Raw genomic sequence first — 12530 nt, forward strand, 5'->3', positions numbered from 1 at the left:
CCAAGAAATAACACAGAAAACTCTTTAAACTAAATAAATCCTGTATTTTATTCAGGTGAAAATGTCATCGAAATTAGTTTAATAATATAACAAATGACCAAGATAAATATGATTTAAGTGGTTTTAATATATATATATATATATATATATATATATATATATATATATATATATATATATATGTATATATCTAAAATATATATATTAGCGTTGTCCAATTTAATGCATTAACGCATGCGATTAATTTTAAATAATTAACGCGATAAAAAAATTAACGCAATTAACGCATGCAGGTTTTTTTACTTCCTGTTGTGGTGGACGTGTGTTCAGCATGCAATAAATGTAGATAAGACCAAGGAAGCACTTTTTGAAGGCAAGTTCCAGTATAAAACAATTAGTTGCATCACAGGTTATCCAGAGTTTCATGCAATTTCGGGTGTTTCATTTTTAACTTTCGACTTCTGTTGTAAGTTGATACCGCATGGCGAACAGAAAGAAAATCCTCCGCATTTCGTGACTCGGTGTTGCTTTAAGGTAAGGTTCCTCTTAAGGCTACACGGTAGAATTTTAATAAGAGTATTATCTTAATCATATTAAAATCGGAGTGTTGGTGTCTTATGTGAATGTACTCAGAACGTCTGGTGAAGTCGCGAGCTGTCAAAGACAGGGCATTACTCTGCCTTTCAGCATGAGCCCTCCAAGTTTAGCGTGTTTCCTCATTAAACGCAATGAAAGCGTATGCTTCGCGTTGTTGTGTCAGAATCCTTGTGAAATACAGTAATACTTTAGGACGCTTAGTTTAAGCAAATTTGATGAACGTGATCATGCGTGTTGAATCTGAGGTGAGTCGCTCCAGTATGGAAGGCCGTTGGGGCCAAAACGTCTGCAGCGCGTTGTGTGTGTCTGTGTGTGTGTGTCTGTGTCAGGCCCGTTGAGGGGTGTCAGGGGTGGAGTGAGCGACGTATCTGAGTAGGGACGAGAGGGGTGTGCAATGTATTTAACGACCGGTATGCAAGAAATTATTATTCATTTGCGGGCATTTGGGAGTCTCTGTGCACTTGCAGGATACTCCTAGTCTTAGCAACTGGATGAATATAAAGGAGGATTAAGCAAAATTGTTTCTACTCTATAACTAATGTTCTCAACTCACAGCAATAAAACTTTACAATGAGTGCAACAGTTTGTATTCTATAGTTTATTATTATAATTTTTCATTTTCCATATCTGCAATTCCTGTATTTTGGCATTTTTTTGCAGTCCACTTAGAATCCAACATGGAAATCAATGTTTTCTTTATTGGCATTGATTGTTTTGAAATTTAAATGTCATTAACATGCCTGTGTTTTAATTCCTGTAATAAATATGGCTGTTAAGCAGGATCTTGATGGTTTATTGTGGGTATGTTGTTTACATGAAGAAATCTGTGTTACAAGTTAAACAAAAATTCTATTAAACAGTTTTATTTTGAATTTAAATATTTTTTTCCTGCGTTTACATTAATTTTACATTTAAATAGCCAAAATTACAAGTTTCAGTATTTTAAATGTGATTAATCGCGATTAATTTTTTTTTAAAAGGTGCGATTCATTAGTTAATTTTTTTTTATTGATTGACAGCACTAATATATATATATATATATATTGTATATGTATTGTTCAGATTTTTTTACTGTCCTGTTACCTCTGTTTGGGACATGCCTAAATACACTTACAAACCTGACACAGACTTAAACAAGAGATTTTTAAACATATATTAAAGGTTTTTGTGCAGCTCTTTCTTGCTTTAGTATGTCTGTAATGCCTTTTGAGCTAGAGATTCATTTGTCCTCAGGGGTCTAAGCCTGATGGTGTATAATTACATGCTGATTACCTGCATAAAGTAGCATTAAAAAGGCTGGAACACACTGTATGAAAAGGTAAATCCCACATCCCAATCCCATACAGCGGAATTTAAACTTATTACTGTACACTACCTGACAAAAGAATTGTCACCTATCCAAGTTTTAGGAGCATCAACAAATAATAACTCGACTTTTAGTTGATGATTTGGTATCAGAAGTGTCTTATATGAAAGGCAAAGGCCTCTAGATTTTGCTTATTTGACTAAAATAAAATCTGATCATGTCTTGATGTTGACTGATTTGATAAGGACAGTGCGGTCTGACTCTGCTTAGACTAAAGTCTCATCACTGAACCTTCAATAATGTCCAGTATAGAATATAAAGTCCTGCTGCAGTGGAGACAGAATGAATATTGTGTCTGACTCCATCATGAGCTTGGAGGACTGCATCCATACATCTCTGACATGAAAGCGTTCTTGCAGGACTCTTAGACTAAATCAAGGTTCTTTAGATTCATCTTCAACGCCTCCTGCATTATCTTACCCCAGACATACTCAATAATGTTTATGTCTGGTGACTGGGCTGGCCAATCCTGGAGCAGCTTGACCTTCTCTGCTTTCAGGAGCTTTGATGTGGAGGCTGAAGTATGAGAAGAAGCGCTATCCTGCTGGAGAATTGTCCCTCTCCTGTGGTTTGTAATGTAACGGGCAGCACAAATGTCTTGATACCTCAGGCTACTGATGTTGCAGATCTCTCGCACGCCCCCATACTGAATGAACCCCAAACCATGATTTCTCCTTCACCAGACTTGACTGATTTCTATGAGAATTTTGGCTCCATGCTGGTTCCAGTAGGTGTTCAGTATTGGTGATGATTGGGATGCAGAGCAACAGATGATTCAGCAGAGAAATCCACCTTCTGACACTTTTCCAAATGTTTTGCACTCAAGTCTGCATCGATGCATCCTGGATATCAAGAACACATGAGGGAACCTTTACGCTTCCTCCATTCTTGTAGACTTGAGATTTGGAACTGAACTTTGGCAGTTGATGAAGACGTTACACGAGAACACGAGGACTCAAGAACGCTGAAGAACACATGGAGGATCATCACCAGCAGAAGCATATAAGCACAATGTTCCCATAAAACACCCTGTCAAAGAGATGTCTCATCAACTCATTCCTGTTATATTTGAACTTCATCTGTCTCCAGTCGTATTTACCGTTACAGAATGTACAGAAGGAACAACCGATGTAAGGGTGCTTTCACACCTACACTTTTGCTTCTGAACGTATCTCGTTTGCCCAGTTAGCGCGGTTCGTTTGGCATATGTGAACAGGGCAATCGCGCTCTGTTCCGCGCCAAAGTAATCGCTCCGAGATCGCTTGAATGAGGTAGTTTCGCCTCGATTGAAACCAACCCTGGAGCGGTTCGATTGCAGTGAGAAAGCGATCTGATTCAAGCGTGGTTATATCACAGTGTTTTATGGATATGTAATAGGCTTACGGCTATATGAAGAGAGAGTTATGAGTAGGGCGGGAAGTTTCGCGAGTCTCCGGATGCCCGCAAACAAGTGATGATCTCCCGCTTATCTCGCGTCTCCCTCCCGGTCCTCAAATAGGCATCGTCGCGCACCCTTCTCACCCCTCCCCTCTGCAGCTCTCCTCAGACACGTCGCACCCTGTCAATCACCACCAAACCACCACCTCTCCTGACAGCTGAGCGGGACGCTGCAAAATAAACCCCGACACTCTGACCAATGTAAGGAGAGTTTACTCGCACGTGACTTGTTTTAGCTCTTTTGGTCCGATTAGAAACTTTGCAGTGTGAAAGCAAACCGCTCCAAGAGCGAAGAGCAACAATGTAACAATTGTAATCTCTGTTTCGGAACAACTGAGTCGATTCACAGGTGTGAAAGCACCCTAAGAGGAGCTACTAAAGATACAACTCAACCAATAGCAACTGAAAAAGTTCTGTTACTGAGATTCTTGGATACCCACAAACTGTAATGCAAAATAAACAATGGCATCGTCAACCTTCAAATGCAGCACTCCAATCTAAAAGTACAAACTGAGTTCAAAATGTGTCTGATTCAGATCTATAATTCATCCTGATTCAATTGTGGATTTTTTTAAAATAAGAATACCTGGCACCAAATAGTGATAGCACAGCTCTCTCAAGTAATTAAAATGTAAACTGCACATACTTGACTGTGTAATACACGAAGTCCTGGATGAACATCTTATAACTTATTTATACTTCTGCGTCGAGTGATCGGCATGATCCATGGCGTCTGCCTTGCGAGTAGTCGTGCATTTATATTTCTGCATGCTGTTTGTGTTGCACTGCAATAACACTTCCAAAACGCTAGCTGACTGTATGTTTTTATGTTCCTGTGTCGAGTTTCTTTGAGGGTATTTTGTTTTATCGGAACGCTACATGTAGCTAAAACTCACTCATTTAGAGGCGAGAACTGGTGAACGTGCAACAACTTTAATCATAAGGTAAACACAAAACAACAGTTTCCATCTAAAGCTACTTGTAAACACTTGTTCTAATGGGTTCGTGTGACTCTCGGTCCTGCCCACATTTGTCAGAGCTACCTAGCCAACCAATCACGGAGTTTGTGATGCGCATAATTTTGACGTATTATTACATTTTTTTAAAGGTGCACATTAGCGCTGGCGTCAGATGTATAAAGTGACGCAGAAGTATTAATCAGCCTTCAGTGCACACAGCAGAAGCATTCTGTTAGTGCTTAAGTGACCAATAAGGATGTTCACCGATTTAAATGGAAACCAGCAATTAATTGTTTGCATTCATATCCTGCTTTAACTCGATTATTGATAACAGATTTGATCTTGAATACATAAATGATCTTTCACGTGGGCTGCAATAATGCATAACATTTAAATTTTGATTTCAGATCTGATGGAGAACGAGGAGAAACTTTGTCATGTCAGGAAATCTTTCACCTGCACTCAGTGTGGAAAGAGTCTGGCGTCTAAACGGAGTCTCTGGGTTCACATGAGGATCCACACTGGAGAGAAACCATTCACATGTGCTCAGTGTGGGAAGAGTTTCAGAGACTCGTCATATCTTAATCAACACGTGCTGACCCACAGAGAAAAAACACACAAGTGCGACCAATGCAGCAAAACATTTTTGAATGCTTCACATCTAAAACATCATCTTAAAGTGCATACAAACGAGAAGCCTTATTCGTGTTCTGAGTGTGGAAAGAGCTTTACATATCAACAATATTTAACGCAACATCTGAAGATCCACACTGGTGTGAAAGAGTACGTGTGCTTTGAGTGTGAGAAGACTTTTTTTTAGAGCTCAGCAATTGAAACAGCACCAAAGGATTCACACCGGAGAGAAACCGTACGGGTGTTCACACTGCGACAAGAGCTTCAGTCAGTCAGGAGATCTGAAAACACATGAGAAGACTCACACTGGAGAGATGCTTTACGAGTGTTCACACTGCGACAAGAGATTTGGTCATTTAGGAAATTTGAAAGCACATGAGAGGATCCACACTGGAGAGAAACCCTATCAGTGTTCCCACTGCGACAACAGATTCAATCACTTAGGAAGCCTGACAAAACATGAGAGGACTCACACTGGAGAGAAACCTTTTAAGTGTTCACACTGCGACAAGAGATTCAGTCTGTCAGGAAACCTGAAAAGGCATGAAAAGATTCACAGTGGAGAGAAACCGTACAAGTGTTCACACTGCGACAAGAGATTCATTGAATTAGGAAGCCTGAAATCACATGAGAGGATTCACACCGGAGAGAAACCTTACGAGTGTTCACACTGCAACATGAGATTCAGTCTGTTGGGAAACCTTAAAAAGCACAACAGGATTCACACCGGAGAGAAACCGTACAAGTGTTCACACTGCGACAAGAGATTCAGTTTGTTGGCAAACCTGAATCGACATGACAGGATTCACACTGGAGAGAAACCTTATAAGTGTTCGCACTGCAACATGGGATTCAGTCTGTCAGGAAACCTGAAAAGACACGAGAGGATTCACTCTGGAGGAAAAACTTACAAGTGATCACTTGGATTAGGACTTTTAGTCAGCCTGAAACTGTCCTGCTGGATGTACCTCCAACTTGCTTAAACACACCTACCTGAAAGCTTCTAATATGATTAGTAAGACCTTAGTTAATGTTTAATTAAATGTTTAATTTAAACAATTTGTTTCAAATTTTCCAGTCTGGCTTTAAAGGTTTGCACAGTACAGAATTGGCTCTGCTGAAAGTTTTTAATGAATTTTTTTAGCTACTGATCCGGGAGATTGCGTCATCCTTCTTGATCTAACTGCAGCAGGCACGTGCACACATAGGGCTCTACCTGTGCATTGCCCTTTAGTTCTGGATAGAAAGTGCTCTTCCAAAATGATCTCAAGTGCCCCCGCTTCCCCCTCCCCCGCTTTACAGTTTGCGACAACCCCCCACCCCCCAGTCTTCAGTTTGCGACAACCCCCCACCCCCCCACTCCTCAGTTTGCGACAACCCCCACCCCCCCACTCCTCAGTTTGCGACAACCCCCCACCCCCCCACTCTTCAGTTTGCGACAACCCCCCCACCCCCCCACTCTTCAGTTTGCGACAAACCCCCCACCCCCCCCCCCTCTTCAGTTTGCGACAACCCCCCACCCCCCCCACTCTTCAGTTTGCGACAACCCCCCCACCCCCCCACTCTTCAGTTTGTGACAACCCCCCACCCCCACACTCTTCAGTTTGTGACAACCCCCCACCTTCCCACTCTTCAGTTTGTGACAACCCCCCACCCCCACACTCTTCAGTTTGCGACAACCCCCCACCCCCCCACTCTTCAGTTTGCGACAACCCCCCACCCCCACACTCTTCAGTTTGTGACAACCCCCCACCTTCCCACTCTTCAGTTTGTGACAACCCCCCACCCCCCCACTCCTCAGTTTGCGACAACCCCCCACCCCCCCACTCTTCAGTTTGTGACAACCCCCCACCCCCACACTCTTCAGTTTGTGACAACCCCCCTCCGCCGGTTTTCAATTATTTTATCCTGCACATGCCCCTTGGATAGTCTCTACACGGAGCTAAACTGCAGCTTTCGATACTGTGATATTTGAATCTCTCGGTTGGATAAATGCGTGGGCTTTAAAGGGGGCAGTGCCTGAGTAGTTCAGGTCCTACCTGGTAGGTCGGACAATCAGTGTCCACATTAGGGATTGTCTTCTCTCATGTCCCTCTGTTACATAAATCTACATACTTTTGCAGATGTATGTGCCCTCCAGAAACTTGCGTTCTGTGAATGAACGTCGCCTCGTGGTTCCATCCCAAAGAGGGAGGAAATCACTTTCCCGAACTCTCGCGTTCAATCTGCCCAGTTGGTGGAATGAACGCCCTAACTGCATCAGAACAGCAGAGTCACTCGCTGTCTTCAAGAAACGACTAAAAACTCAACTATTTAGTCTCCTTCCCTTCCTAATCTGCTAACTGTACTACAAAAAAAAAATACATTACTAATGTTTTGCTTCTTATGCTGTGTTCACACCAGACGCGGAACGCACGGATAAATTGCGCTATTAGCGCATAAATTGCCGCGTAAACATTTGAGTTTACTCGCTTTATTTGCGCGTCAAATTCACTTCAAAACAGACGCGGATTAGCGTGATGGACAGGGCTTCTGTCTGCCCGGTGACTCTAGCTTCATAGCTAATTGGCTAACACGGATTTTATTAAGAAAATAACAGTGTTAATGTGCTTTATGGAGACTGAAAAACAGTGTCGATACGTTTAGGCTCCTTTATGAGTCCACTGCATCCTTTCAGAGGTGCATCCAGCTCTGTGAGCTCATAAACTCCTCCAGACACTGAACCTGGATGACGGAGACTTTTAGCGGTGCCTCTGACTGAGCCAAGCCCAGTTTGATGACTTTTTGTCGGTGTCGTCTGGACGATTTCCCCCGGGACACCATCAACAGGTTCTACGTCACAATCACGCCCCCACAAGAGCAAGCTTCTGATTGGTTAACGCGGCGCGAATGTCCGCTAAAGTTCAGATTTTCGAACTCGAGAGATTCGCGCGAAACGCTCGTTAAGCGCGTCAAATGTGCAAATGCTGAATTCGCCTCGCGTGTATCGTGCTATTCGCACCGTGCCATTTGCGCAATTCGAGTCATTCGCTCCGCGCGTATCGCGCCGCAGGATGTCTATTCGCGCGTTTGCATTGACTTAACATGTAAATCACTCGCACTTGACGCGCGTTCCGCGTCTGATGTGAACGCACTTCAGTTACACTTTACACTGTTACACTTTACACACCTGAAACTTGCCTACAGCACTTCTTCATTGTTGCTCTTATAGTTGTGTAAATTGCTTCCTTGTCCTCATTTGTAAGTTGCTTTGGATAAAAGCGTCTGCTAAATGACTAAATGTAAATGTTATATGCCGTCCCACAGGGCTCTGCTTTAGGACCCCTTCTTTTTTCTCTTTATTTATTCCCTCTTGGGTCTGTAATTACGAAATATGGCATGTCTTTACATTTATATGTGGACGATAACCAAATCTATGTCCCAATTAAAAAGGCTAGAAGACGAGTTTGTCTGACCCAAAATTGACAAAAGATTCATGAATTAAAAGGATTATTAACTATTAATCAATGATTAATTGTTTCCAATCCTAGTCTGTATATTTAGACAACTGTTGACAATTTAGTTACTTCATGTACTTAGTGTCCTAGCTTTACTCATTTCTCTTCTTTAATTTCAGAGCTAATGATGGAGAATGAGGAGAAACTTCTTTCTGTCAGGAAGTGTTTCACCTGCACTCAGTGTGGAAAGAGTTTAACGTCCAACTACAGTCTCAAGCTTCACATGATGATTCACACCGGAGAGAAACCGTTCACATGTACCGAGTGTGGGATGAGTTTCAGGCAATCGGGAAACCTTAGTCAACACATGAACGTCCACACCGGAGAGAAAACCCACAAGTGTGATCAATGCGGCAGCACTTTTTTGAAGGCTTCAAACCTGAAGGTCCATCTCAGAGTTCACACAAAAGAGAAGCCGTATTCGTGTTTTGTGTGTGGAAAGAGTTTGACACGTCAGCAGAGTTTAAAAAAACACCTGAAAATTCACACTGGGGTGAGAGAGTACGTGTGCTTTCAGTGTGGGAAGACTTTTATTTCAGCTGACCATTTGAAACTGCACCAGAGGATTCACACCGGAGAGAAACCGTACAAGTGTTCACACTGCGACAAGAGCTTCAGTCAGTTACATCGACTGAAGTCACATGAGAGGATTCACACGGACTAATGACATTGGTGCTGCCAAAAAATAATACCGGCACTGTCGGTCACCTACTTTGCACCCTATGGCTTGCAGCCTTTTGCATAATTTAATATATACAGGGGTTGGACAATAAAACTGAAACACTGGCTAATTTAGTGTTGGAGGTTAGATTTGACCAGCCTGGTTTCCAATCTTCATTGATTGCACATTCAACCAATAAGAGCAGAGTGTGAAGGTTTAATTAGCAGAGCAATGGCACAGTTTTCTTAAAATATTGCAATCCACAGAACTTTATGGGTGACACAGTTGAAACCAGAAGTTTACACACACACTGTAAAAAAAGGAACATAACCATGTCTGATGAGAAATCAGACTTAACCTTTACTATTTTAGGTCCATTAGGATTTCTAGACATTCAAACGTTTACACACATTTCCTTGGTATTTTTTAGATTTGCTTTTAAACTGTATAACTTTAGTGAAATGTTTCGGGTCTCTTTCCACAAGCTTCTCACAATAGTTTGCAGGAATTTCGACCCATTCCTCCTGACAGAATTGGTGTAAGAACTGAGAAGAGTTTGGTCAACAAAAAGATTTGTGTTGTCAAAAATAAAAGAATCTAAAGAACCTTGACTCTTGAGGGCCAAATTTGACTGAAGGTATAACACAATCAGGGATTGCACATTCTTTGGGTGGAACAGGAAACTGATGCATAAAAGTTTCGTCTGAAAAAGGGACACCACAGTCTTTTAAGAGCTGACTAACTAAAGGTGTATTTTTAATAAACCAGCTATTTAAAAAAAAAAAATTATTATGTGCCGTTGCAGTGATGCCGTGTCGCGGAGATGACGTCATAATCAGCGCGCGCGCTCCCGTGTCTGAGGCGAGGTGAGTTGAGCGGTTTACACGCCATTTCGCATATTTACTCGAATGTAAAGTACATTTCGCTCATTTTCTTCAAGCAGCAGTTTACAGAGTTATTTCTGAAAGCTTTTAATGGACGGAAGTTTTGCTTCTGCGCTTAATTTGAAAGGTTTCATCATGTGTCCGTTTCTCCACACAGACAATAAGATGCTAATATAGTTCGTGATAATGCTGTTATGAATGTTATTATTTTAGAAAATATACATTTAGATTCGTTTAGTCATGGCAGCTGTTAGTTTTGTGATGTGTTACAGTATAGTTTGAGAAATGAGATGACACATTGAGGATAAAGTGAGCCGAAGCCAATCACAAAACATCTTACGGCTAAAATAATTATAGGATAATCTTAAAAATAATAGAGTCAGTTCAAAATTATTGTATTTTACAATGCTGTAGAGCTAAATCTAGCTCGCAAATATGTGTAAGGTTAGTAGTAATAAAAGAGCCACTGAAATCCAATCACAAACCCTCCTTTGTTTTCATCAGTCTGCCTTGGAAAGGACCATTTGAGCTCTTTCAAAACTTTTAACTGCCTGCTCTACCAAATGGTGACCATATTTTAGTTTTAAATAATAGTTTTCACACATACAGCATTGTTGGTTTACTAAAAAATCAATCAAACACAATCCTGTTGTGCTACTACACTTGATTTTGGTTTTATTGAGAAAAAAAAACAAGAAAATGTGTAAATTACAGTGTTAAATGAGAATCTAATATATTGTTTGGCATACTTCAAAAATGATGTTTTTTTATTCAAAAATGTTTTATTTTGATTATGTTTTTTAGTAAATTGGTCCCACACTTTATATTTTCTGATTTTCATAGTATATTATGGGTGTAATGGATCACGACCCACCGTTTAGAATGCATGTGACATGCAGAGTAGTACCTTTTTTGAACTTGTAGGTTAATCCAAAAAATGTTTTTTAATTATGTACAAAACAACAATTATGAACAAAATAAATTGAGAGAAATTATCTTAGTTATACAATCAAAGTATAATCAGATGCAAGGGGTAAAAAAAGAGATAATAATAACAAAAATACATTTATTTAATCAAATGAAATTTACATAATGCTTCATGTTTTTTTTTTTTTAGCTTTTCTTTTAATAATGTTACATAGTGTAGTACCATATTGTTTAATCTTCTTTATAAAATGTTCACAATTTGGCTTGGCTTTGGCTCATTTCTGGACATGAATATGGTATTTTCCAAATTCAACATTTATAACAATAGACCCTTTCCACAATGACATGACTTCACTTCGCCCTATCAGTGTATTTCTAATTCCGGTTTACCTCTGAATGAATAGGAAACTTCTCTGGTAAATTGAAAACTGAGAATATGATCATTGCTTGTTGTGATATAGGACTATTAAAGTATTGGGCATGTGTCCAAACGTCTCTCTGTAAATACTGAGATGCTTTCTGAGTTTGAAAATGATTGTTTAAGTCAGGGGTTCCCAAACTTTTCAGCCCGCGACCCCCAAAATGATAATGCCAGTGACTCGTGACTCCCAATATCCTCTGAGGTGGTTATAAATAAAGAAACTGCATGCAATGGTGCACACACACCAATAAACCCAAGTCTATTCTTCGTTTAGTTTTTTTTAAATGTATGTCAGTGCTGCAAATGGGCCAGAAAGTTTAGCCTGGCGTTATAAAATCAATCTGCTGCATCTGATACTAATGTTGTGTCTTTAATATAATGTACCCCGGGGGTCGCAATCCAATAGAACTATAAGCTACTTTAGTAACTATATAGTATATAGTAACTCTAAACGACTATTTTTTCTCTTCAGTAGGTTATAAATAAAATATGGTAATTCTTATGGTTTAATTAAAATAAATAGATTTTTGAAAATCACCAGACGACCCCCCCTTCATTGTCCTTCGACCCCTCTGGGGGTCCCAACCCCCACTTTGAGAACCACTGGTTTAAGTTTTTAAGAATCGGAGTAAGCTATTGCTTATCAAGTAAAGTATACGTTTGCAACCTTTTCACTAATTAAGTTTATTTAGTTTTATATTATTTAATCTATAATTTATTTATTTTTACTTTGATTCTGGAAACCGCGTGACGTTATGTGAAAAGGGTCTATTGCAGAGAGATCGCCTACAGCGTCATTCAAATCTTGTGTATGAAAGCATTTTGGCTTAATAATAATAATAATTAATAATTCCTTACATTTATATAGTGCTTTTCTGGGCACTCAAAGCGCTTTACACAATGGGGGGGAATCTCCTCATCCACCACCAGTGTGCAGCATCCACCTGGATGACACGACGGCAGCCATTTTGCGCCAGACCGCACACCACACAGCAGCTGATTGGTGGATAGGACACAGAGATGAGGCCATGATGGACAGAGGTCAGTGGGCAGATTTGGCCAGGATGCCGGGGTTAAACCCCTACTCGTTTTCGAAGGACATCTTGGGATTTTTAACGACCACAGAGAGTCGGGACCTCGGTTTAACG

At 40.5% G+C, this 12530-nt stretch overlaps 3 protein-coding genes and 1 pseudogene across 8 annotated transcripts in view; all 4 read left to right on the forward strand.

Annotated features, from left to right (window-relative positions):
* The window catches only part of LOC147838317 (uncharacterized), a 31094-nt pseudogene extending 22353 nt beyond the window's left edge, over positions 1-8741 (forward strand). Inside the window, exons 4-5 of the transcript XR_015945681.1 lie at positions 4767-6007; positions 8609-8741. The product of XR_015945681.1 is annotated as an uncharacterized LOC147838317 (transcript). The remainder of the gene's footprint in view (positions 1-4766; positions 6008-8608) is intronic.
* Positions 1-9757, forward strand: part of zgc:113336 — a gene marked incomplete at its 5' end in the record, with an annotated part of 111634 nt that extends 101877 nt beyond the window's left edge. The window contains 1 exon segment of the mRNA NM_001013489.2: positions 8609-9757. Coding sequence (NP_001013507.2) covers positions 8609-9153 — 545 coding nt within the window. The 3' untranslated portion in view covers positions 9154-9757.
* LOC147838311 (uncharacterized) overlaps positions 1-12530 on the forward strand; it is a 441300-nt gene that overhangs the window by 416718 nt on the left and 12052 nt on the right. For 3 of the 5 annotated variants that reach the window (XM_087303598.1, XM_087303599.1, XM_087303597.1), the window contains exon 1: positions 9985-10016. The exons of 1 other annotated variant lie outside the window; for it this stretch is intronic. The gene's annotated coding sequence lies outside the window, so the exon portion shown is untranslated. Of the gene's footprint in view, positions 1-9984; positions 10017-12248; positions 12424-12530 lie in introns of those variants that run through there. One more of the 5 variants, XM_087303596.1, reaches the window with a different exon arrangement.
* si:dkeyp-53d3.6 overlaps positions 1-12530 on the forward strand; it is a 109977-nt gene that overhangs the window by 70156 nt on the left and 27291 nt on the right. The gene's annotated exons all lie outside the window — the stretch shown is intronic.

This window comes from Danio rerio, chromosome 22 (genome assembly GCF_052040795.2).
Source record: "Danio rerio strain M-AB ecotype USA chromosome 22, GRCz13ab, whole genome shotgun sequence".
Lineage (NCBI taxonomy): Eukaryota > Metazoa > Chordata > Actinopteri > Cypriniformes > Danionidae > Danio > Danio rerio.